The sequence below is a fragment of the Antechinus flavipes genome, chromosome 5, assembly GCF_016432865.1.
Source record: "Antechinus flavipes isolate AdamAnt ecotype Samford, QLD, Australia chromosome 5, AdamAnt_v2, whole genome shotgun sequence".
In the NCBI taxonomy this organism is placed as follows: domain Eukaryota; kingdom Metazoa; phylum Chordata; class Mammalia; order Dasyuromorphia; family Dasyuridae; genus Antechinus; species Antechinus flavipes.
This window is the reverse complement of record NC_067402.1, coordinates 178,992,688-179,019,972: the sequence shown is the minus strand read 5'-3', so window position 1 is coordinate 179,019,972 and position 27,285 is coordinate 178,992,688. Positions and strand designations below refer to the sequence as shown.

General features: G+C 32.0%; 1 protein-coding gene across 1 annotated transcript in view; it reads left to right on the top strand.

Annotated features, from left to right (window-relative positions):
* Positions 1–27,285, top strand: part of PDE3A (phosphodiesterase 3A) — a 328,828-nt gene that overhangs the window by 247,010 nt on the left and 54,533 nt on the right. The window contains exons 4-7 of the mRNA XM_051961386.1: positions 1,123–1,277; positions 4,091–4,206; positions 18,236–18,455; positions 25,113–25,198. Of these exons, the coding sequence (XP_051817346.1) occupies positions 1,123–1,277; positions 4,091–4,206; positions 18,236–18,455; positions 25,113–25,198 (577 nt within the window). The remainder of the gene's footprint in view (positions 1–1,122; positions 1,278–4,090; positions 4,207–18,235; positions 18,456–25,112; positions 25,199–27,285) is intronic.

Sequence of the window (27,285 nt, the reverse complement as noted above, 5' to 3'; positions counted from 1 at the left end):
AGTAGGTTCTTAACATATTTATTGACTGAATGACTTATTGACTAGCAGTAATTCCTTCTATGTGGGAAGGATACCAATCCAATTAATAGCAAAAGCTTGTTTAGCATTACTGTTGTCACTTACAGTACTAGGGAATTTGGGATGAAAAGAAGAAGAGTTTAAGAGGATTAATGAGAAATGAAACATAGTATGAATTGTTTTCTACTTGTTATTGCTTCGAAGGAAGGAGGGTTTTTGGCCAATGGGATTCTTTGCTTGCTTCATTCTCCCATTTTACTTCTTGTAGTAGAAACCATAATAGCTGACATTTACATATAGAATTTTAGGATTATTAAGTGTTATACAGATTATTTCATTTGAGCTTCCCAATTATCATGTGAGCTACACACTAAAATATTTTTATTAGTCCCATTTTTTTCAAATAAGGAAACTGAGGCTCAGAGCAATTAAGTGACTTTACTTTGATCATATAGACAACAGAACTCAGAGGTAAGCTTTAAATTCTAGAAACTATGTCCAAAACATTGACCTGCCTCTCATCTATCCAAAGCTAAGCTATATTGTCTAGAGAACAATAAGACTCATAGAATAAGTCATGCCAAACATATTTTATGTTCTCTACCCTGTTAGCCAGTATGTTTAAATAAAGGAATTTAGAGCAAATTATTTATTAAACACCTGCCATCCCTCACTCTTCACTAGGTGTTGTAAGTTATCTAAACCATTCCCTAAACTTTGTGTGCCTTTGGGTAAATATTTACTTGTATGCTATATGGACCACATACAGGCTTAAATGATATTCATGTTCTCTTCCGGCTTTGCTTTGTCACCTCAGAGGTCATAGAGGCTACTCTGTGAACCATATGTGTTTAGACTTTGTTGAGCCTCTAAATTCACTTACATCTCATATTTTAGCTTATATGTTTCATCATTCATTTTTACCAGAAAAAATGTTTTTCATACTTATTGGAATGTCCGTTGTTTTTTTGGTTTTTTTTTTAAACTAGTGAATATTCAACCAAAGCTCTGTGTGTACTTTTAACAAAAACCTCTTGTCCTTATGATAAGATATATTTTTAAATATAGAAGAATGTTCAGTAACAATTGTAATCCTCCTCTTAGCGCCTGAGAAGGAGTTTGCCTCCAGGATTACTGAGAAGAGTTTCATCCACTTGGACAACCACCACCTCAGCCACAGGCTTGCCAACACTAGAGCCTGCACCAGTGAGGAGAGACCGGGCGGGAAGCAGCAAATCTCAGGAAGCACCTTCATCCAGGTTAGAAAACTCTACTGTTTGTTATCCTTTAGGACAATTTCAAACTTATAAATTCTCCCCAAAGTGGTGATTTAAAGAGAATGGATGCTTTCAAAGGTAACTTGGTAGGATGCTAGATAGAGAGGAATTAAGAGCTAAAGTTTTACTGTTGTGTTTTTTTTTTTTTTCAATCCAAAGAAATCTTAAGGTACGAAGCGAAATGATTAAGTTTCTTGTCCATAGAGCAAATCGGCATTCATAAGGTTTAATAGCCTCAAAAGACCAGTCTGACATATCAGATAGAGAATGGAGTTCCTTGAGATTAAATGGATTATAAATAGCATAAAGGAAGCTAGTTAGCTTGCATTGAGAGTAAGGATTTGTTCAACTAAGAGTTCTTTTATTCAATAAAACCCACAGGTCCAGTTACTGTCTTTATATTGCATAGGATTTTAGATTTAGAGTTTGGAAGAACATCATAGAAAATCTAGTGTGAACCCTTTAATTTTCTAGATGAGAAAACTTAGGAAGATTCTAGTGATTTGTTTAAAATCACAGAATAAGCAGTAGAACAGTTATTTGTTTTATAAACACAGGTTCAATGACTGAAGTCTTTTCTGTATGCTACACTGCCCTCTTCTGTCCCTATTTCAAATCTCTATTTCATAAATCTTAGGAGAAAAAAATTAAGCTCTTTATAGATTGATAATAAACAAATACATGGTAATGTTGTTAGCATTAATTAAAATAATTTATAGTTACCTTAAATTTTTTTTATATTAGGAGAAATAGTCTTTAAACCCAATTTTATTTAGTCTCTTACTCGATTTCTTGCCCTACCAAATTTGATTTGTTTCTTTACCTATCCCCTTTAAAGGTTTTGAACAATCCATAAGTAAATAGTTATTAATTGACTACTATGCATGGAGCACTGTACTATGCTTTGCAGATGTAAAGATAACTAAGGAATAACCCCTGCCTTCAAGGAGCTTAAATTCGATTGGGACTTTATATACTGTTCTCCTGAGAGATGACTTTGCCAAAAGAAAATCTAAAAGCATAGGTAATTTATAACCGAGAAAAATAATCCATGGGGAGTTGAGAAACTGCAGTAAATGTCTAAACTTCAATATATCTTAAAAGCATTTGTTTCTCTCAAATATTATAAATGCAGCAAAATTAATAAAACTAGTAATCAATAGCTGATATCTATATTATCCTTTGAAGCTTGAAAAATGTTTTATTAATCTCCTCATTTTTGATCTTCACAACAACCCTCTTAATTATGTATTCATTATTATCTATATTTTATATATGAGGCAACTATAGCTCACAAAGGTCAAATGGCTTACCCTTAGTTACACACCAAACGTCAGGGTTGGAATTTGTACAAATACATCACATTATTTGTTATGTTATCATTTCTGATATTTTATAATGGTATTTTTTTGTTATTCTTACTCTAGAGTCAAATTCTTGAAAGCATGCTCATATTTTAAATACATTGAACTATGGAAGTCATATTAGCTTTTAGAATTGACTTTTATTATTTCTGAAGTATGAAAGAATTCTATTAATAAAACTATGGTCCTCTCTGTGGCAAAAGTTATGACCAAAACTAACACTGAAGATTATTTATAAGGCATATCTAAATACACAGAGAACAAGATCTATTGCACAGTATAAATTAGATGAACTTCCTTTGCAATGAATTTCGAGTTGTGATAGAAAAATGAAATGACAAAAGAGAATGCTGTATAGACATATTTGGAATAGTTACCTCTATTTCAAAAAAATCTCTGATTCTTCTGATTCCCAAATTCTAAGCATAAGCAAAATGTCTGGTGCTAGACGTACAGAAGACACATTAAATACCACCAACTATAGATGTTTCTCTGACAGGTTGGCATAGTGGAAAGAATGCAGGATTTAGTATCAAAGGACCTGGGTTCAAATTGTAACTCTAACATTTACTCCCTATATAACTTTGAGGAAGTCACTTACCTTCAGTTTGCTTACCTGTAAGCAAGTGGTTGGACCACAAGCTCTCTAAAATATCTTCCAGCTCAACAATTATATTATTATCACATTTTATAACCATTTATACTACTTTTTTCAATATTTGTTACATATGTTTTTGTCATACTGCTGATTTGTTTTAGTTTTATCAAAACTGCATTACTACTATTATAAATAATTTTACCTTTTCTAGGAAGAAAATGAGAAAGTAGATAGCTTAAAAGTGAATAATGTCCTTGACAATGAAATGAGATAAGAAGTTATCTTATGTTAATTCATAAATTATTGAATTATTATAAGTTTTTTTGAATAAGCTGGTGAGCATAATATTTTAATGAATCATTAGTTTTTTTTTAAATATTAAAGATGAATTCTATCAGATTAGTCAGTTAGAGATGACAAAAAGATATTTGGGAATTGACAACTGATATGAGTTTTTCAGTGACAATGTTCTTTGACAAGACAGTGTTACTTTTCAAAAGTGTTTCAGGTGTATTTTGAATGACATAATTATTGAGACAATGCAAAGAGAGATTTTTAAAATGTCCTAATCTTTAGAGAATATGTTTATCCATAAAATAACTTCCTTCTTAATATGTGTGTTTTATGACTGCACTAATTGGTTCTGAAATAGAAGTTGACTTTAGAAACATTTCTTTGTGATGATATTAATGCAAAATGTTTCTATCAGAAACCTTTGTCCAGACTAATTTATTAGGCAATCCATTGGGTGAATCATAGTCTTTCCAAAAGAAAATCTGTATCAATAGCTATTTAATAGCATCTCTTTTTATGTCCCTTAAAAAAAAAAACAGCACTATTAGTCCCGATTCTTGGAATTTGATGACGATGACCAAAAGCAGGTCCTTCTCTACATCCTATGCTGTCTCTGCAGCTAGCCATGTGAATTCTAAAAAGCAAAGTCGACCAGGTAAGAAAATCATTGATCAATATGGTTTCAGTAGAATTATTTTTCATACAGCTGTCATTTAAAAGTCTCATGTAGCAAATTATGAGAAAAGATAAATGTATCACAAAGTCCTGACACATTTTCAGGATGGGCCAACATGATATTCTGGGTTCTGATTTAATTGTTAAAAGAGAAAAAAAAGCCAAATCTTTTCATATATTACCACTAGTCAATTAAATTTTTCACTTAATGATGGTGTATGTTGTACACTTGGAATGTACTTTACAAGATGTCATGTTCTAATACCCATAGGACAAATGATAGTTAATGTTCAAGCTCAAGATTATCTTGAATAGTGTCATCTTCTAACACAAAGGGCATGATGTGCAGATGATCTATTGAGACCATTTTGAATTTTTTTTGAAAAACATTCTTTAGATGAATGATACTAATTATTAGTAATGTACCCATACATATTCAAGGAAATACCTACATATCCAAACACTTCTAAACATAGTGTATTTTTAAGATAAATATATTTTTCTTTCTCGTTGTAATTTGTCTGCATCAAAGAAAACATGAAACTTCTTGTTTAATTAAGTGATGTGTCTGTGATTTTGGCAAGAGGAGTAGATCAGAAAACCTGCTCTCAAATTCTGTCTCTGATGTTATTTGATTCATTTGAACCACAATTTTTACAACTACATAAATGAGGAAGCTGGACTAGATATTCTCTGTTATCCCTTCTCAATAGTGTTATCCTATCCCAATAGTGTTATCCTGTTATCTTGTCTCAATAGTGTCTCTTGCAGGATCTTTACATGGACAACAAAATTGTGGAAAGTAGAACTTTGAAATTATTTCTCACATCTCAGATTTTTTTCTATGTCCACTTCAAGAAAACACTTCTTTTAAAGAGAGAGCAAATGCTTATGTTATTAATAACATTATAATTCTTCCTCACATTTGTTAATTATACAATAGGTTTCATAAAACATCACATTTGTACCAATGTTACATATTAGTGAAGAGCACGTAGCACTTGATGATTAATTATTTCTCTCATATACAGTTATACTTATGGGTTAGGACTGCCTGGAGAAATCCACTATATCACAAACTAGAATAAGAGTAAGAGAAACAAACCACACTATTTGATTATTTTACCTTTATATCATAAGTAACCCTGCATATCATAATTACTGAAGAAAGAAAAAAAATGACAATTGAAAAATAAAATTATAAAATTTTTAAATTTGCAGTCAAAAAATAGCACTTCTGAAATTTTGCTTGGATCCTAGAAATTTTCTGCCTGTAACATAAAAGTGAGGTTACATCTACTAATGGATTAATCACCTTAGATTGTAAGTTTCTTGAGGGCAAGAGCTATCTTTTGCTTCATTTTATATCCGCAGTACTTAGCACAGTGCATGGTAGATGCTTAATAAGTATTTATTGGTTAATTATTTTTTATTGAATTAACCATTTATTAAACTCCCATTTTCTTCCAGGTACTGTGCACAGGAATATAGTAGTTCCCCTTTCCTGCATCCCCTCTCCCCGATCTCCTCTCACTTTTTTATAGCCTAGCACTTGGTCCTAAACTATACATTTAAAAATATATTCCTTATTCTACTGCATATACTCATCCTTCCTATTTACCTTTTAGGAACACCATTCATAAGATGAGACAAAGTTTTACTGTAGGTATATAGTTTCTAATTTAGAGGGATAATACAATAGAACTCACATATTGTGAGGGCTAGCAACTTTTCCTCTGAGGTTGTCTACCTATTCTTCTGAAGAAGTCCTGTTTTTCTCAAGAAGACGGAGCCAAAAAAAAATGTCCCTCAAAAGGTAAAAAACCAAAACCAATCCTTTCAGGTAATAGGAAACAGCATTATAATCCAAAGAATATTAGTTTTGGAATCAGAGGGTCTGGGTTTAAACCTCTGCTTTGGTCCTTGATATCTGTGTAACCTTGTACAAGTGAATTTTCTTTTCTGAGCCTTAAGTAGCTTGCCTTTAAAATGACACAGGTTGGCACCCGGAAGAATCTCTCCACTGCCTGTGTCACTTTGGAACTAATAATAATCACCATCTTTTATCATCTTTGTAAATTTGTTAGGAATAAGAAAAAACTTAAAGGCTGTTTTGATGTGCATTTTTCTCTTAAGGGATCTGAATCATTCTTTCAACATAGTTTCTAATAGTTTGAAATTCTTAATTCTTAGGTTTTTAAATTTTATTTTTTGTAAGCATTTGGAGTAATTAAGAGGTAATAAAAGTAGAATAGTAAATAATTTACTTGGAGAATATTCATTCAATAGCTAGAATAATTATATAGACTCACTAATGAACTTCTTAATTTATTGACTACCTTCCTATGCATTACCATCTTTAAAATGTTACAAGAACCTTTGCTCACAAAATATATTTCTACAGGATGCATTTTAGACATCTTACTAGATCTTTAAACTTACCTAGTTAGTGATGTTAAAGAGAATTTTTTCTCCTATGCTTTAGAGTAGATGTCTTCCGATATCCATTCTAACTCTGAAGTCTATGATTCTGAGACTTAAAATTTAAAAACAACATCTTGTTTTCTGACATACTTCCATATTCTGAAATTTCCTTCCTCATTCTAATTGTAGAAGAATCAATATCATTCTTTTTCATCTATCTCTAAAGACTCATGGAGAGTACTTTTTGTATTTAGCATCTCTATTTCTTAATTACCCTCTTTCCCCAAACTGGGGGTCCCTCTTCCTTTTGAAAAAATGAACTCTCTTGAATGAAATAAATTTAAAAGCTGGGACGTCAGATAAGACTTATTTTCCTTTTACCTGTATGTTTTGGTTGTAGCCAGACACTCCTTAGCATTTGTTTAAGCAATAAAAAAGCATTTACTCCTTCCCCTCAAAAAAATTCCTTTATATAGAGTTAGTCAGGGAATATGCCCATCTAAATGCAAAGTGGCCTATTCTTAATGAGATACGATCGTAGAATAATTAATTATCATGGTTACAAATGTTTTCCTTTTCCTAAAAGTTGTATGGAAACTTCTTGGATAGTATAACCTTATGGGTATAAGATTTATTCCCTTGTTTTATCTAACCATTCAATTTAATTAAATCTCTCTCTCTTTTTTTGAATTATTATTTCTTCTGACTTGGTATAATAAAGGAGAAAAATAAGGCTAGGGGCTCATGAGCTAAAGTTTTGAAGAATGGCCAAAGACTTACCTGTAACTTTGTTTTAACTTTCATGGTCCCAAGTTTGAGGGGAGACAGACATATGTAAACAGAAAGGAAAGGGGAATAGATCAGAAGAAAGCTATGTATAGAATTGAAAAGAATACAGAAGCAAGTAGAGCTGAAAAAGTGATAGGCTAAAGACTAAAGTAAGGAAAAACAACCCAGAGATAAAAAATGGGCTTAAAGTCAAAAATAAACACACTAATAGATAAAAGAAAAGTTTCCTGATCGGGCAAGTACTGAATCTGTTATTTGTCCTTAAAGAATTTGGCTGCTGGCTCAATCAATCTGCATCAAATGTACTGACTACCTTACTCTTCAAGGAACTGCAATACAGCAACTTGTTAGCTAGCCACAACTACAAAAAACCTTTTGATTAAAGCATAGACATTATTCTTTTGAATGTATATTTTCAATTTAATTTTGCTCTTCTTGCATACAAATCACTGAATATATTGGGCTACCATTGTCATAAAAATTTTTTTTAATTCCTCTAATTCTTATTTAGTAATCATTTTCTCAACTCATAAATATATTTTACTTATTGGCAAAGCTTACAACAATGTCTTTTCCTGAAAGTTAAACTTATTTTTCCTCATTAAAATGCTGAGTTATGAGATTTTTATAAACCATAAGAAAAAATTAACATCTTGATTTATTATTTTTAAAATTTTTCTTTTAAATATCTATTTTTTTCCCCAGAGAAGACTGAGAGCTAACCAAGCCATTTTTCCTGTGAAAATATAACAGGAACTTTTATTTATCAGAACTTCTGGTTTCTTTCTTGTTCAATTAAACTTGGATCGAGAAAGTTTTTACAGCAAAAAAACAGATGGAGTCACTTAAATAATTTCCCTCCAGAATTGTTTATCTTCTTTTGATTGCTCAGTTACTTGTGTCATGACACACATTTTCTCATGCTCTCATAAATAAGGAATTAAAGGCTACATTACTCAAAGAATTTGGAATTTTCTCTTCTAGTTGCATTCTTTAAAATATTTTCTTTTTATATATTTTCATACAGGACAGCTTGAATCATAGAAAGATTATATTTTGTTAGCTGTACTTTTTCAAAAAGCTTATTTTAAATTGGCATAGACTAGAGATAGAGATTGAGTCTATGATTTTATTGGTCTAAGTAACTCCCAAATGAGGAAACTCCCTCTTCCAAAGCAGGTTGGAACTTCCTTGAAAATTAGTCTTTGAGAGCTGCCTGGAACACTAAAAAGATAAGTCTTTGTCCCACGGTCATACTGCCAATATTTGTCCAACAGGACTTGAACCCTGATCTTCCTGGCTTTGAGACAAGCACTCTAACCAACATACTGCATTACTAATATAAATCTGTATCTCTACATTTATATGAAACATATTTTTCATTATTAGACTAAAAGGAAACTTAGGAGGTCATATGCCCTAGCTTTCCAATTTCAAGCTCAGCATACTTTCAGAGACAGAGATGGGTAACTAGACCTATGATTTCATTGATAGAGGAGAGTATCAGTAAGAAATATATTCTTCTATTATAGATTGTACTAGTGAAAGTTACTAGTGCAACTTTCTCAGCAAATTTGTATTCTGTGTCATCTAGATTACTAGGAAGTTATGACTTGTTTGTGTTCATATTTTCAATATATGTCAGAGAAAGGGATTTAAATAGAAGTTTTCTTGGCTTTAAGGTTTCTACTTACTACCCCAAGATGTCTCTCCATACCTAAGCTACCTCAAAGAGATAAAAATGTATGCTATTTGTGAAATTTTTTTAGTACACTTTACCTTTTTAAATCTAGTTTCTAGTGATTCTGATTTTCTAGATTAGTATCTCCCTGATGTTTTTTGGACTTGCCTGTTATTATAATTAGAACTGATGTAGTGCTTTAAGATTTACAAAGTGTTTTACAAATACTACCTTATTTGATCCTTACAACATCCCTGAGAGGCAGACATTATGATCATCCCCATTTTACATGTGAGGAAACAGGGACAGTTTGGAAGATTAAGTAGCTTGCATAGCTCACAAAGCTATTAAATCTCTGGATTTGAATTTTAGGTCTTCCTGACTTTCATGTCTGGAGATCTATCCACTAGGCCACCTGAATGTCATAGCTATCATCACTTGAAAGAATTCTTCCTATTTTTGAAGAACAGTATATGTATTTTATATTCATTTTAGAAGTAGTGGTCTTAATATAGCATTTCTCATGATTTCTAATTTAATTTCATTATAATGAAATACTGAAACAAAGTTAGGTAATTTTCATAATAAAAATAGTAAAAAAATACCTTTATATAGTACTAATAAAATTTTTTTTATAACTTTGATCAAGTGAATTCATTCAACTGTATCAGTTCTCTTTTCCTATAAAATCAAAATATTGTTTCTTTTCATGCTGTTGTCAGGATCAAAGTTTGTTAAATGTTTGAAATATTCAGACAAATAGAACAACCAACAGACAGAGGAGCAAAGCTATTCCATCTGGCACAATGTTTGTTTTAATTTTAGTCCTAGGAGGCAACTTTCTGGAGACTTGAAGTCTGCTTATTTGTTTAAGTTTAGTTAATACACCAGCTCCAAGTACTGTAATAGACTTTAAAAATGTTATAAGAACTAGCAACATTTCTCTAAGGACAGGAGCTGGCAACTACTAAAAATTAGCAGTGATAAGATGACAGAAATTACTAAAAGACTTGAGAAAATATGCCATATCAGAGAAGCACTAGAGAACATTCTTTCAGGCTGTGAACTTTAGTTTTGTCAAAGGTGGCAGGAAATCACTTTCCAAAACAACAACTTAACAACCAAGTGTTTAGAGAATTAATAGAAGCTATGCTTATCTTAAAGAATTGAAGGGGAAGGGATGCATTTGAAATGACATTGTTCTGGTGACCCTTAGTTTAGTAATCTCGGGACCAAATTTTATCAAACTGTTATGGCAAAATAAATGTTTCCCTGGCAATCTGGAATCTCTGTCTGAATAAATATGAACTAGAGTTTGTAGGAAATGTTTCCTGTTATAGGATTCTAGACTGTGAGAGAATGCCTAAGGAGAAGGCAGACTAAAGATTATCATTACCCTTAAGCTGAAATCAGAATTAAAGTATAAATTATCTTATGATACATGTGAGTCATGAAGAGCAATATAAATATGTAAAAGCATAAAACAAAAATAAATAGGCCTTGTATGAGGAACCAAGAGACTTGCACTGTAGTGTCTTCCATTTATTTCTTTTATCATTTGGGGCAGTATGAGTCTCAGTTGGCTCATCTAAATGGAAATAGTATTTTATTATTATTATTATTATTATTATTATGTAGTAGAAGGAGAAGATTGGACTAGATAATTTCTTGAAATCCTTTCTCATTCTTTGAATCAGTAATGTAGATGATTACAAAATAATTCAAAGAGGTTGCTATTATTCCCATTAAGTAAGATAAGAGAATATAATCCTTTAGAATCTCAAGCTTCACTCCATTCAAGCAGAAGGAGTTAGGTGAACATGTTCCTTTTTCAGTCTTTTAAAACCATTCTGAAGATGTCTCATATTTCTATCAAAAGAGAATTGGAAGTTTCTGAATATGATGAGAACCCAAAATAAAAGTTATCACAAAATAAAGTTAACAAGATTAGAAACAACTGGTTTCTTATGTATCATGAATGAATGAGGAGAAAACGTAAGCATTTACTATAGGCAAGTACTGTGCTAAGTACGAGGGAAACAAAGTAAGCAAGTCTTTCCACTCAAAGAATCACACATTCTATTAGAAAAGAAAACATATATAAAGAAGCTCTGCTGGAGAGCAGATGGAAAGGCCCAGTTGTACCTAGGTTGCTGTGACAAACTGCTTGCAAGACTGACAATTTTTGGATGCTTCATTAGATTATTTGGATTTCAAGTATAATAGTAAGTGATAAACGTTGTTATGTCAATAAAAATGAGAAAAGCCTAGTTCTAGTTGATGTTTTCCTACACATTTAAATGAAGTGAGTAGCTATCTACTCCATTAATAGATAATAGTTTACTTAGAAGGATTTAACTCAAGAGGCTACTGGGGAGGGAGGAATAGGCCCAAGGGTTACTTATAGAGACTTCTTTGAATTTCTTATCATGGTAGCAGGTAATGATGAGGAATTGGGGTAAGCATAATTTAAAAGGGGGAAAACAACAAATTGTCAGTAAGTTGGGAGATCAAAACCTTCCTGCAGTGCTGCCCAAGCAAAAACCAAATTAGAAAAAGTATAAATGTTGAGACTTCTGGGAGCCAAAATGATGGAGTAAGTAGTAAATCATTATAATTCCTGATATTCACCTCCAAACAGTGATAAAATAATACTTCCAAACAAAATCTGGAACAGCAGAACCAGCAAAAAGATGGGTTGAAATATTTTAGCCCAAGAAACTTGGAAGGTCAGCAGGAAAGGTCTGTCTTGCTCAGCTAAATGGGGAATGCATTCCAGAACAGGCAGCTTCCTAACAAGCCAACAGCAAACCAGTGGAATATACAAAACCCCAGTGGGTTGAGCAGGCAAAATTCAATACCAGGACCCTCACCTGCCTCAGCAAATCCAGAGGATTTGGCAGACCCCAACTCTGAGAATCACCATTTGTTTGAAGGTAGCCCCAGACAAGCAACTAACTTCTAGCAGCCACTTGCTTCTTCACAGACCCAGGGAAATAAGTAGACACCAACTCTGTGGGTGCTTAAGCAGACTGGTAGCCACCAGAATTGGTCTACCACATGCTTCAGCATAACCCTGGGGAAGCACAGAAACACCCCTCTGGGCTAAGCAGATGCCAGACACCACCACTAGGATCTCTGCTCAGCATCAGGTAATCTTCCAGATTTCTACAACCTCCAGGACACCAGCCAACCTTCACATCACTCACTCAGCTCAGCGTCAGATGTAAGGGCCTCCCAAGGACCTCAGGTCAGCATCCTGGACATACAGTTCCTAATACAAAAAATCTGAGCTAGTACTCCTTGGGAGCAGAACTCAAATGTAAAAGAAAGGAGCTCCCCCTTTCCCTCAAAAAAAAATGAGCAAAACAAAAAGAAGTTGTCTTTTCTGTTACTATACTTTTTTTTCCTATGGTAAAAGACACAAACTCAGAATAAATGTCAAAACACCTCTGGAAAAAAAAAAACACCAAAGAGAAATGGGGAGTGGTCTCAAGCTCAAAAAGAACACATAGAAGAACCTCAAATATAGGGAACTATCTTATTCAACAGGAAAATAGGAGAGAAGGTGATTAAGTAAAGGGGAGAGTAACTGACAAAAGGGAACTCAGTTCAGGGAAGGCTGTAGACAGAAATAAACATTTGTAAGGAGGGAAAGGGTGAAAAGAGAGAGAGGACAGACAGAAAGAAAAATAGGATGGAGGGAAATACACAATAATCATAACTTTTAATGTGAATGGAATGAACTCTCCCATGAAATGAAAGTGTGTAGCAGAATGGATCAAAATCCCAGATCCTATAATATGTTGTTTACAAAAAACCACATTGGAAGCAGAAAGACACACAGAAAGTAAGGATAAGGGGTTGAAACAGAATCTATTATGCTAATGTTTAAAAACGTAAGGGTAACAATCCTGATTTAAATTAAGAAGCAAAAGTAGATCTAATTGGAAGAGATAAGGAAAGAAGTTCATTTTGCTAAAAGGTATCATACCAATGAAGCAATAATAATACTAAACATATATGCACCAAATGGCATAGCACCCAAATTCAAAGAAGAAAAATTAAGTGAATTACAGGTTCATAATCAAAGAAAAGATAGAGAGTATTATGGAATGTTAGTTAATAGGTCAGAAAAGTTTGTTACAATCAGTATTCATACATAATAAGTTCTTTTTCTGGGTATGGATAGCATTTTTCATCATGTCTTTCAGAGTAGTCTAGGATCTTTATATTGCTGAAAATAGCAATTCATTAGCTGAGCATCCCAAATTATTACTATTCCTTTGTACATAGTACATTTCACTTTGCATTAGCTTATAGAAGTCTTTCCAGGTTTTTCTGAACGCATCTTGTTAATCATTTCTCATAATCATCATAATCACATACCAAAATTTATTTAATCATTCTCCAATTTATGGGCATCTTCTTACTTTCCAATTTCTTTCCCTGAGAAAAGAGATGTTTAAAGATTTTTGTATACATAGGTCCTTTTTCTTTTAAAAAAATATCTTTTGGTATATATGCTTAGTAGGAATTTTATTAGTTCAAAGAGTATGCATGATTTTAATGCCCTTTAGGTTTAATTCCAAAGTGCTGTACAGAATGGTTGAATCAGTTCACATTTCCACCAACAATGTATCAAAGTCTCATTTTCCCCACATTCTCTCTAATATTTGACATTTCTCTTTTCTGATCTCTTAACCAACCTAATAGGTATGAAGTATTTCCTCAGAATTATTTTAATTTGCATTTCTATAATTAATAATAATGAGTTAGAAAATGTTTATATGACTATGAATAGTTTTACTTTAACTGACAACTGTTCATATCTTTTGCTCATTTATTAATTGTATAATACTTTTTTTTTTTTTTTTATAAATTTGATTCAGTACCCTATACATTTGAGGAATGAAGCCTTCATTAGAGAAACTTGCTTTAAAAGTCTTTTCATAATAACTATTGTTGCCTATTTCCTCCTGTTTATTCTATGTCCTCTATCCTTTCACCCTCTTCTTCCTCAAGTGTTTTGCTTCTGACTATCCCTCCCCCAACATGTTCTTCCTTCTATCTCCATTCCAATTTCTCTCATCCCCATTACTCTCCTACTTTCCTACAGGATAAGATAGATTTCTATATATTGAGTGGTCATCAAATCAAATTTTGATGAGGGTAAGATTCACTCACTCCTCTTTAGCTCCCCCTTCTTTCTTTCCACTGTGAAAGCTTTTTCTTGCCTCTTTTATATGTGATAATTTACTCCATTCTACCTCTCCTTTTGTTCTACTACATTTCTCTCTCATCTTAATTTTATTTTTTTAAGACATCATCCCTTCACATTCAACTAACACTTGTCCCTTCTACCTATAAATACTCCCTTTAACTGCCCTAAAAATGAAAATGTTGTTTGAGTTACAACTATCATCATCCCATGTAGGAATATAAACAGATTAACCTATATTAAGTCCTTTATGAGTTCCATTTCCTGATTACCCCCTTATGTTTTTCCTGAGACCTGTATTTGAAAGTCAAATTTTTTTTATTCAGCTCTTGTCTTTCCATTATGATTTTTTGAAAATTCTCTCTTTCATTGAATGTTTCCCCCCAAGGATTATATTCACTTTTGCTGGGTAGGTAGTGATTATTAGTTGTAATCCTAGCTCCTTTCTTCTCTTAGATATCATATTCCAAAACCTCCAATCCTTTAATGTAGAAGCTTCTAAAACTTTTGGTACCTTGACTATGTCACCACCATAAATGTATTGTTTCTTTCTGGATGCCTGAAATATTTTCTGCTTGACTTGGGAGTTTTGGAATTTGGCCATAATATTCTTAGGATTTTTTATTTTTGGATATCTTCTAGGAGATCAGTAGATTCTTTCAATTTCTATTTTATCCTCTGGTTCTATAATATCAGGATAGTTTTCTTTAATAATTTTTTGAAAGATGACATCTAGGCTCTTTTTTCTGATCATGGCTTTCAGATAGTACAATAATTTCAAAATTCTCTCTCCTGGATCTATTTTCCATGTCTGTTGTTTTTCTAATGAGATATTTCACATGATTTTCTCCCCGCCCCCCAATCTTTTGGTTTTGTTCTATTTTTAAAAATCTCTCCTAAAGTTCTTAGATTTCATTTGTTCAATGTTAATTTTTAAAGAATGATTTTCCTCAGCTTTGTTCTTTTTTTTCAATTTGACCAAATTTTTTAAAGGGTGCTTTTTAAAGCACCCTTCTCCTCATATAAAAAGGCTTTTTATATGTCCTTTTTGTATCACCCTCATTTCTCTTCCAAAATTTTCCTCTATCTTTCTTACTTGATTTTCAGAATCTCCTTTGTGGTTTTCCATGTCCTGAGATAAATTCTTAATTTTTTTTGGAAGTTTTGGATGTAGAAGTTTTGGCTTTGTTTTCTTTTTCTGTGTCTGTGTTTTGATCTTTCTTGTCACCCAGAGTAACTTTTGATATTTACAAGTCATTTCTCCTAGGTTTGAAGTGGTACTTCAGGGTTATTTTACTTTATCTTTCTCTAATTATTAGTGATTTAGAGCTATATATAGCTTTGATGTCTTCTTCTGAAAAGTGCCCATTAATATTCTTTGATTTCTATAGATAGCTTTGATTTCTTCTTCTGAAAAGTGCCCATTAATATTCTTTGATTATTTATAATTTTGGGAATAAATTTTATTTTATAAACTTGATTCAATTCTGTATATATTTGAGAAATGTAGCCTTTGTTAGAGAAATTTCCTATAATATTTTTGTATTAGTTCACTGTGGTATTTTTGAGTAAACTGTAGTTACTCTGTTTATCTCTTTTGATTAGGTTTTTTTGTCTTTGATTTGTTTGGGATCTTGATGCTTTGCCTACCTTTTTTATTTCAGCTGAAGTAGAATAGATTCTGCTCCAGTACTTCATTTAAACATTCTGTTTCAAGTATGTTTGTTCTACACAAAATATTATTTGATTGTGGTTTCCAATTGAACTTTGAGTTCTAGATACTCCCTCTCATTTATACACCCAGCCTCATTAAGAAAGTGCATGTGATGTTATGTAAAATATTTCCAAAAAAGTCATTTGGTGATAGAAAATATAGATTTCCCCCTCAAAAAAAAAAAACTCGAGAAAAATAAAGTTTAAAAAGAGAGAAATTATGTTTCAATCTATATTCAGACACAGTCAGTTCTTTTTCTGGGTATAGACAGGATTCTTCAGGGTAGTCATACATCACTGTATTTTTGAGGAGAGCAAAGTTATTCAAAATGATCATCCCAGAAGATTGCTCTTACTTTGTACATAATACATGTACATGTGTGTCTTTCCAGGTTTTTCTGAGTATATCCTACTCATCATTTTTCACAAAATAATAATATTTAGTCATAATTACATACCACAATTTATTCAGTCATACCCCTCTTGATGGGCATCCCTTCAGTTTCCAATTTTTTGCCCTAAGAAGAGAACTGCTGTAAATGTTTTTGTACATATATGTCCTTTTCCTTTATTAAAATCTGTTTTTTGATCCATGCCTAGTAATGGTATTATTAGGTCAAAGAATATGCATGAATTTATAACCATGTGGCATAATTCACATATTATGATGTGATAATTCACATCATATCAATTGGGGCATGACTTTTATATTATCCTAATTTGATTCAGTTCCCTTTATGTTTTTTAAAATAAGGTCTTTTCAGAGAAACTTATTTCAAAATTTTCTTTACAATTAATACTGTTAACTATATTTCATCCTATTTAAAAGTAGTTTGCTACTGACCACTCTTAGCCCCAATATGTCTTGTCTTCTATCAACTTTTCCCCTTCCCATGTCCTTTTCCCTTCCTACTTTCCTGAAGGGCAAGATAAACCTGTACTGAATGGAATATTTCTATCAGTAAAACTCCAGGAATTTTAAGCACTGTGAGAAAGAAATGAAAAAAAAAAAGTAAAAATCTTAATTGTCTCACTTTTAAATAGTTTTGGGGTTTATAAAAACACTGTTATTTGATCTTCATAGAAACCCTGTGGCTATTATTACTACCCTTTTATATATGAAGGAGATAAAGCATAAACAACTTGTGCCCAGTCATAGTGCCAGAGTATGAGGTAAAAGTAACCCTTAAATAAGTCTTCTTGACTTTCAAAGTCTTTTTACCATAACTATCCTGTTACTCATATCTTCAACTTAAAAATTGAGATATGTTGTTTGAGGTAAAGTTAAATATGGTAAAAGTAATAAGATTACTTTCTTCTTTTTTGATATTTTTCTGATTAAAATGCTTTCTAGCCATTAATATGAAATGTTAATTATAAACATTCATCCAAAAAATCTATTTTTTAGTTACTTACAATATATAAGTACCTGTTTAATGCAAATCATTTTGTGAAGGTAGGAGGTTCACAGGATGGAATTACCCAGAAAAACTCCTAAGAAAAGGAAAAAAAACTCCCTCCTATTTCTCTCTCTCTCTCTCTTTCTTTCTTTCTTTCTCTCTCTCTCTCTCTCTCTCTCTCTCTCTCTCTCTCTCTCTCTCTCTCTCTCTCTCTCTCTCTCTCTCTATCTGTCTATCTATGTCTGTCTGTCTGTCTATCTATCTTCCTACTTACCTACCTACCTATCTTTCTATCTACTGTCCAATCAGGTGGGATGAAAAGAAAAAGCAAAATGAGGAGAGCCACTAGATGTTTTGAAGTTCCACTAAATCATTTATTTACATATTGCTTTTCATGAGGTATAGTACAGTGAGAAAAGCAATGACCTTTTATTGCCTATGTGATCATGGGCATGTCATTTAAGTTCTCTTGGCTACAATTTCCTATACTAAGTGATCTGTGAAGTCCTTTATGAATTATTTTCCTTGGGTTCCACAATATAAATATTTTTTATCCACTCATTCTGGTTTGAAGCAGGATATATTTTATATTTTTACCTTGTTAGGATAGTTGTCACAGAGCAGATTCTAATTCATTACCCACAGAGACCTTGAGTGTTTTATTTGTTAGTGAGAAAGCAGTATTCCTTTTATTCAGGTAATTATTGTATCAAAACTGAGAAAATTACAATTTTGAACTGTCATTAAATTCACTTAGTGAAATAACTTATTTTATTTTCAGGTGTTATAGCTAAAATTTCACCTCGTTCATCTCCAAATCCATCACCTATTCAAGGGAGTCCAATCAATAGCCCAGTCAGCAAAATTTCTGCGATACAATTTCCAGAATCTGCAGAAGTAATTCCCAAACAAGGTCTAAGCTCTCACAGAATTTTGACATATACCCAGAGTGCACCAGATCTTTCCCCACAGATTTTCATCCCACCTGTTATATGTACCAGGTAAGAGGATTAATATGTCCAAGAATTTTATGTTATCTTTTTACTGAATTAATGAATGTCAAGACCAAATTATAATGAATTCTGAAAGTCTGAATCAATGAGATTTTACTTTAGCTGTACTATTATTTGGAATGTTTTTCATGTCAAAATTGAAGCAGTATTCTCTAGTGCCCAGTTTCTAAAACTTTGGATTGTGACTTCATGAGTTCTTGTAGAAATCTTAAAATTTTGATATATTATCAGTAAATATTTGATTTGTATACCTATTTTATATAATAATATAAATTATTATTTATAATGTTTTATTATAATAAAGTCTATATAATATATAATATAAAATAAATCATAAAACTAAATAAATATATTATATATTTATATACATTTATTCTTTATGTATCTATATTTTATAACATGATATATTTTTTATTATTATGTATATGATATATACATATATTATATTTTATATTCCTATATACTCATGTCACATAAAAATTTCTTGGGCAAAAAGGGGTTGTGACGGAAAAAGCTTAAGAAGCCCTGGTGTAGAGGATAGAGAACTGGCTCTGAAGTCAGAAAGATGTGAGTTTGAATCCTGACTTTGTGAACCTGGGAAAATTGCTTAATCTCTCTAGGCAACTTTTTATGTCCATAAGCTTCAGAAAAGTTGTTACCTTGAATTGGAAGATGTAATTTCTTTGTATATGGATTAGCTATAACAAAAAAAAAAACCACAGGTGTAATTCCTTTTCTTCACATATGAAAATATTTCATTTATGTGAGAAACAGAGAGAGGGGAAAAGGAAGGGAAGGAGGGGAATGGGGGAAGAGAGAGACAGGAGACAGACAGAGAAACAAAGTGGGGGAGGGAAAGAGAGAGGAAAAGAGAAGAGGGCAGGAAACAGCAACACAAAGAGATGGAAACACAGAGAGAGAGATGGATGGAGGGAGAAAGATACAGAGACAAAGCAAAGACAGAGACAGAAAGACAGAAATAAGAAAGGGATGTGTGTGTGTTGGGGGGGTGGCTTCAAAAGAAATGCCAACAATGTTTGATTTTATATGAATGTTTGAAGTTTACAAAATACTTTGCATTCATTATCTCATTTATTTTTTAGTATCCAACTTCTATTTAAATTAAATATAGAAAATAATTAAGAGTAAGACAAATATTAAAGTTCCTGACATCCTTGATCATTTTAGAGAGATAAATCACCTTATACATGTTCTAGAGGCAATTATTGGCCTTAAATTTAGATCTCAAATCCCATATTGAATCTAAGACATCACAATGATCTTTTAGACTTGTTACTATAGTCTAATTAATTCTTTTTCTCCCAAAAGCTCTGCAACACAAAATAATATTTTACCTATTTTTAAAATCTTTACATGACCTCATTTCTTTTTCAGGTATTTTGAAAAAAGCAGTATCATTGCTAGGTAGAGAACTTAAAAAGGAAAAATAGAAATTATTGTACCAGTGACTCTTCTTCTTTCTTTAATGTATAGATATTAAAACTAGCATAATTTATTCTGGAAGTATCAGAATGCCTAAAATCCAGATAATTTTGAAGGGTATGTGACCTCAAATGTGGCACTGAGGGAGCTTTCCTGAAAGAATTTAGCAAAACAACCATAAAGTGATCATATTTTTAAAAGTATACTAGTATATAAAATGATATCAATTTTAAAAAAAATAATATAATTATTATTAATAATAACTCATTATCTTATCAACCCATTTACAGAAAAAAAATAGCTTAATTATATATATTTTATTTGCTCATACTTTAGTTGATTCCATGTTTGGGACTTCTTTCAGGAACAACCACATATGGGGACAGCTGGAACCTTGGAAATACACAAATTACTGTCATTTTGTCTGTTGATAGTGTTTGTGTGGCAAACCTAATTGTCCAGGTGAAATAGTGGAGGAAGTATAGCTAGTTAGGTAGCTAGCTAGATAAATATAGATATGAATCTGGGTAATAAGTTGCTTTTTAGAAACTTACAGTATAAATAACTTTTAAAATAACTTTTTATTTATAAATTTAAATGCAAAAATCAAAATTACTACCAAAGTCTCTCAGAGTCAGTTATATTTCATATTAAGTGAAATCATTTAATAATTTTATCTCCACAAACATTCTTTCTTTAATGCTTCAAAATTGTCCAGGTGGGATTATTATGTGACCTTGGAGATCTAAGCCACAAAGGAAATCATCATTAGAAGGAAAGGAATCAGAGTTAGAAAAAGACTGAAATTACCAATGATCTCAGGAAGAAGAAAACTTGAAGAATTGAGCATAAGTACGTAAATCATCAGTGAAAAACAATGACAATATAAATAACTATGGCTTCCAAATGTAGAAAAAAGATTCAGGTATCAGTGAATTAGAATTGTAAAATAATTCAATAATCAGTAAGACATAGGTTCCTATGAAATGTGAAAACACAGAATCACAATACATTGTTCCTGAGTAATTCTAAAGAAAAATGAAAATAATGAGAGTAAAATGTATGGTCTGAAGAGCAGAAATAATGGTTAGAATAGAAAAAAAAAGCAACTTGAAATACAAGAAGATAATAGATTGGTAATACAGATGTAGAGAAATGAAGGATAATCTAGAAGAGAAGCAAAAACTAGTAATACCAAAAGAACAACAAAACATACTGATCTTAAAGACAGAATATGTGGAAACAATCTAAGGATACTAGGCTCCCAGAAGAACAAAAATAAAAACAAAAACAAAAAATTTTCAACGTTAAAGGAAATAATTGAAGAAAACTGTCCAGAATTTCAAGTGCCAATTGAAAGATTTTGTAGATCATCTTCACCAATAAATATAAATAAATAAAATAAAACAAAATAAGATAAAGCCCAAGACTGAAAACTTCAAAATGCAATGTGGTTAAACTCATTAATCAATTCAGAAATAACAGATTACTTAAACAATTAGAAGAAAGTTCTTGAAATACAAAAGAAAATAAAATCTAATAATGTAAGTCATTCTGGACCAATCAGAACACAAAGACAGAAATATGGAAGAATGTGTCTAAAAGAGCAGTGGGGCTCAGAATGCAATTCAGTGTGTCTTATCCTGCAAATCTGAGTTTAATGATATTTTTTTTAAATGAATGTTCAACTAAGAGATGTTTGTAACCTTTTTTAAAAAGAAAATTAGAATTGACAAAATGATTGCTTCTCAAACAATAGAAATTCAGAAAAAATAAATAATAGTTGTAGCAGCAAGTTCAATAACAGCAAGAGAGTAAGAGCAGAGAGACTTCTTTCTAAATATAAACAGGGAAAGAGAAATGAAAGCAGAAGTCCAGCTTGAGGTGACAGTGAAGAAGTAGACTTGGAATATTATGGACAGAGCTTGATGAAAATCAGCCCACATATGAATTATAGTTGTTGGACTGACATTATAACATGGGATGATTCATGAAAGTGGAGGAGGGAACCTAGGAGGACAGAGAAGAGTATAATATGCAGGCATAAAATCAAGGGCTATTAGTGAAAGGAAGATGACTTCTGTAGTCTCATTAGAAGAGTCTTAAGGAGATTGAGGAGGAAAGGGGAAGGATTGAAAATACTTGTATAGGAGGATTAAGGAGGCCTTGTTTTGGTGATGAGAACAAGGGGTTCTACTGATATGAATATATTTATGGATGAAGAGAGATGTTCTGTGAAAAGATATGAGGACATGTTTTGGGTGTGATTTGGAGAATTTGGTACTTGAAAATTCTACTCAACCTACCTTGGGGAAGAAGGAAGTTGGAACTCCTAGGGAAAACTAACACTTGGGAAGTAGGAGAGCATGAAGCCAGGGAGAACATTTTGATGTTAATTGGGGGGAAAGGGTAACCACGGGATAGCATTTGTCAATAGTGGCTGTCTAATCAGAGATATGATGGAGAGGAAAAGGCAGAATATGTGTAATAAGCTTTACAAGACAGCTGCAGGAACCACTTTTCCTAGAGAGAACAACTTAAAATGAATATATTGGAAGTTTTAAGTACATGAGAAAAACTGAGAACAAAGACCAAATAATTACAGGAGTCATAAGTCAGAGAATGAGGGTCTAGAATAGATAGAAAAAGTGACTGGATAATGAAGAGTTAGAGAAATCATTTTTGGTAAGCAAAGCAAAAATGAAAAATTTAAATACTAATGTAGTTGAAGGCAGGGAGAGAAATGGGAAAATAAGAAGGAAAGGAAAAGGTGGTGGAGGGAAGCCTTATAACCAGATGAAATCAGGAGAAAAAAGAAAATTAATAAGCAAAAACTTCAAAAGGAAAAGAGCCAAGGTAAAGAGAGTCAATGGGAATAGTGCTGTTACAGATTAAGATTAAAGTAAAAAAGATTAAGATAAAAGTGAATGACCATAATACTTTGTAAAGAATAGGGGAGAAAAAGGCAGTCTTGAGGATAAGTTGAGGAAAATATAGATTTAGCTCTCTCAACTATAAATGTGAGCGGATCAAACAATCCAATAAAATGAAAAAGAGCCACAAATTGAATGAAAATGCTAAACCATATAATCTGTTGCTTGCACAAAATTCATTTAAAAACAAAGATACTCACAAAATAAAGCTGAAAGGATGAAAAAATTACTACGCATAGAATGTATCAAAAAAGAGCAAGAGTTGCAGTTGTATAACCTAGCAAAGCAAAAACAATCACTTAAAATTAATAATAGATAACATTTTGAAATTATATTGAAAAAATTGACAAGAAAAATTTTCTATGATAAACATATGATCCAAATGCATTAGTATAGGAAAGTCATAAAGGAAACATTATCTGATCTTAAGAAGACATAGACAGTGACAAGAGAATTTCAGAAGACTGATATGCTTCTATTGATTTTGAATAGATGTAACAAAAAGAAAGCTGTAGAACTGAACAAATTGCTAGAGAAACATAGTTAAGATGTGACATTTTGCAAATAGGATTATAATAGAATATACATATTTCTCAATAGTACATTAAACTATTACCCCCCAAAAAATTAACCACATACTAGGCAGCAGAGACATTGCAAACAAATGTGAAAAAAAAATAAAACTAAGTTTTACTTTAAAAAAAAAAAACAACAATTGAGGGAAGAAATTAATGACAGTGCTTATGTGCTCATCTCTAGATTTTGTTTATAGTTCCCTACATAATTCAGCTAGCACCTTCAAATCTAGACAAATTTTTAAGTGGGAAAAAATTCCTCAATTTCTCTAACTTCTTTCACATTTCCTATCTGCCTCCCAGAGTTCCAATGTCTCATGTTCCCAGATGCTTTCTGATCAGTATATATATTCTCTAGATCTTTTCTAAAATTCCTTCAAACTTTACCACAACTTTTTCTTCATCCTTTTTATTAAGCAACTTTGCTGGCTAATCTGGTAAACTAAATTATGCCATGTTACTGGTTGGCACTGTATTAATGTGTTACAGCTCCATCTTTAATTTTTTAAAAAATGGAATCTTCTGGAGATTGACTTAATCTAAAGGACTATTGCTTATTGCTAATGATGGGAATTTTGGATATCTCATAAGACTATTACAAAATGTATTTCGAATTAGACTGGTGGCCTGCTTTCTAATTATAACCTGGAAGCAGCAATCTTTTCTACTCAACACCCTACAATCAGACAATGATCTTTAGCTAGTATTTTTCTATCAACTATGGTTAAGATTTAAAATAAGTCTTGACAGGAGGTTATTGAAAGGCTTCATTCTCCAAGAAGTTCATGTTGATTTCCCCCACCTCGAGTACAAAATTAATTTAAAATCTATGTATAATGATAGTGTTTGTATGTACAAATATATAGTTTTTTGCATATAGTTGTTAGTATGTTATTTCTTCCACTAGATTGTGAGATTCTTACTCTCTTGCTGCTATTGAACTTGCTGCTACAACTATTATTTATTTTTTCTGAATTTCTATTGTTTGAGAAGCAATAATTTTGTCAATTCTAATTTTCTTTTTAAAAAAGGTTACAAACATCTCTTAGTTGAACATTCATTTAATGTCCCACTAAATATGGAGGATTTTTGCCTTTCTCTGTATCCCACAGTGCTTAATAAATGCTTCTTGACTTCACTTGATTAGATAATACACAAAAGCTATATATAATTCTTGCCTATCTTCTTTTGAGCAGACATGTGAAAGGACAAACTATAATGATTTTGGAAAACTTGTGATCTTTTTGTGAAGCTCATAGTACTACTACAACCTGTCTGGAAGGATTAAAAAAAAAAGAATTTTGTGAACAGAAGGAAAAAAAAATTAACTATTTGTGTGTACTGAGCTTCATATTCTGATATTTGAAGAATCTAAGAGGACACTTGCATAGTATTTAAGCTAATTTACTGCTGAGAAAAATCCCATAATTAGTAAAAAATTAATGAATTTCACTGATTAGTAGTAAACACACTAAATTCTTGTTTTGTAGTTGTATTGTTATTTTAACAACAAAACTTGGTATTTTATCAAATAAAAACTAAAAAAAGATAATTGAATGAAATGTGTATGTGGTCAGTATTAAAATTTTTAAGTAAATAAAATTTTTAAACGCATGGATGAAAGGAATATGAAAGTGTTCTTTGAAACATATTAAAATGTATACTTATAACCTGCTTCATTCAATGTTTCTCAGCTGTGGCAGACCATATAATCAAGGGAACTCTGCTGATGGGGCATTGAGAAGTGGCAGTGCAGTCACACATTCACCAAACAGGACAGGTAATCATTTTGCAATTTAAAAAAAATTAATACTGTGGAAGTATAATTTTATCTCAAAAAACAAGTATCTTGACAGCTATCTTTCTTACCTTACTACTTCCTAAAAATCTTCATTGTAAGCAAACATTCAATAAGGATTCTTCATAACTCTAACCACCAATCAATACCTATTGATTAATTGCCTATTATGTACCTGGCACTGAGCTAGACTTACATAGTTGCCAAGTACATTTGTGATATGGCCTAGATAATGATGTTATAAATGGCCAGGAACAAATACTCTGCTTCTATTAAATAGATCTTAAGGGTATTAAGCATCATATGAGAATGCTATTTCACCTCGTAGAGCAGCAATTCAGGATATTTGCCCATAGTATATTTGATTGACAGGTTTTTATTGCCTCTAATATCTGTGAACTTTTATTTTATTTTATTGTTTCTTTAGCTCTAACACCCAGAATAAAAAGGGAAGAGAACATGGGGATGGAGGGAAATTAGAGAAATATCCAGCACTTGTCAGTTGGTGGCAACATTTACGTAGGGGCAAAATGTTTGCTTTCCTAAATCTCTCTTTAGCACACTGGTATGAAAGTCAAATAGAAATGAGGTCCCTGAGCTGTACCTATAGGAGCTATACATTATCTATATTTTATTGCATTTATACGTTTTGATAAATATTTCCCAATTACATTTTAATCTGATTCTGGTGGAATTTAGAAGTATTGTGTATCCCTTTAGAATACATACTGAAATTGAAAGAGAAAGAACTTTTTTTTTTTTTCAAAAGCTCCATTCCTGATCACCTTACTTCTAAGATAGGTAGGAAGAAGTTTTTTTCAGGCCTTGCTCCCATTACCATATGGATCGTTTTAATCTCTCTCCCTTTGGCTGTGATGTTCTCTTATATGCTTAACTAGATTTTCTTTGTTTGAATTAATAAGCATTTGTTAAGTATCTACTATGTGTTGGTGATAGTGCTAGGGTTTAGGGTTACAAAGACAAATATAAAACATTCTCTGTCACCATGAAACTTTTATTCTTTTAGGTGAAGAAGCATGTCAAAATTGGATTATATATAAATACAAGATAGCTTTGAGAAGGAAGACCCTAGCAATTAGACATGTGGGTGATGGACAAAGGTGGTGGACATATATATGTAAGGCAGAGCTTATGTCCAATCTAGAACAAAAACAAGATAGAGAAGAGTTTTCCAAATATTGAGAATAGCTGCAAAATATATAAAAACAATACCAAAGTCCCACTAAATATGGAGTAATGAGATGAAATATCATGGTTGAAAAAAGCAAGGAGACCATTTTGACTGAACCGTGAAATGTAGAAAGGCAAGAGTGTAAAATATGGGTCTAAAGAAAAATTGAGGACAGATGGTGAAGGACTTTAAAAACCAGGGTAAATTAGATTTGGTTCCTTCTCTCTTTCCCTTTCTCTGACCTTCTCCCCCTGCTTTTCAGTTTCCTTTTATGTGTTATGTTTTTCCTCTAGAAGGTGAAGTCCATTAAGACAAGTATTCTGGAACAAAAGTTGGAAAGTTGGGGGAGACTGAAGAAGGATTTTTAAGTGTGAGGTGGGGAGGAGTTTGTAATGTTTCCTTGATTTCTTCTATAAAGAAGTCTTACTTGACTTTGGATATAAAGTTCTCTGCTAAGAAGGAGCAGAAAGAAGGTGGTATTGATAGCTGAAGAATACATCCTTCCAAAAATTAAAGGCTTTTCTTTTTCTTTCTTTGTTTTATTTTTTGTATTTTTGCTAAATACAAGGAAAGTATACTCTATTCACTGGTGGTAATTTTATGAATTTCTACCCTTTCTTACCTCGTCATAGGATAAAATATAAAGTCCTCTATTCAGTATTTAAAGCCTTTCTAAATACAATTCCTTCCCCCCACCCCAAGATGTTATTCTCCTTCTATAGTTTTATCAAACTGGTATAATTATTGGTCCTTCAACTTGTGTGAGAAATGATTATTTCTCTTTGGCATTAATAGGTTAATAACCAAGTTTTTTCCCCTTTTCTACTTCCTCATCCAGAAGTCAACCAATATGGAAAGTCTTTCTGAAAGATTTACC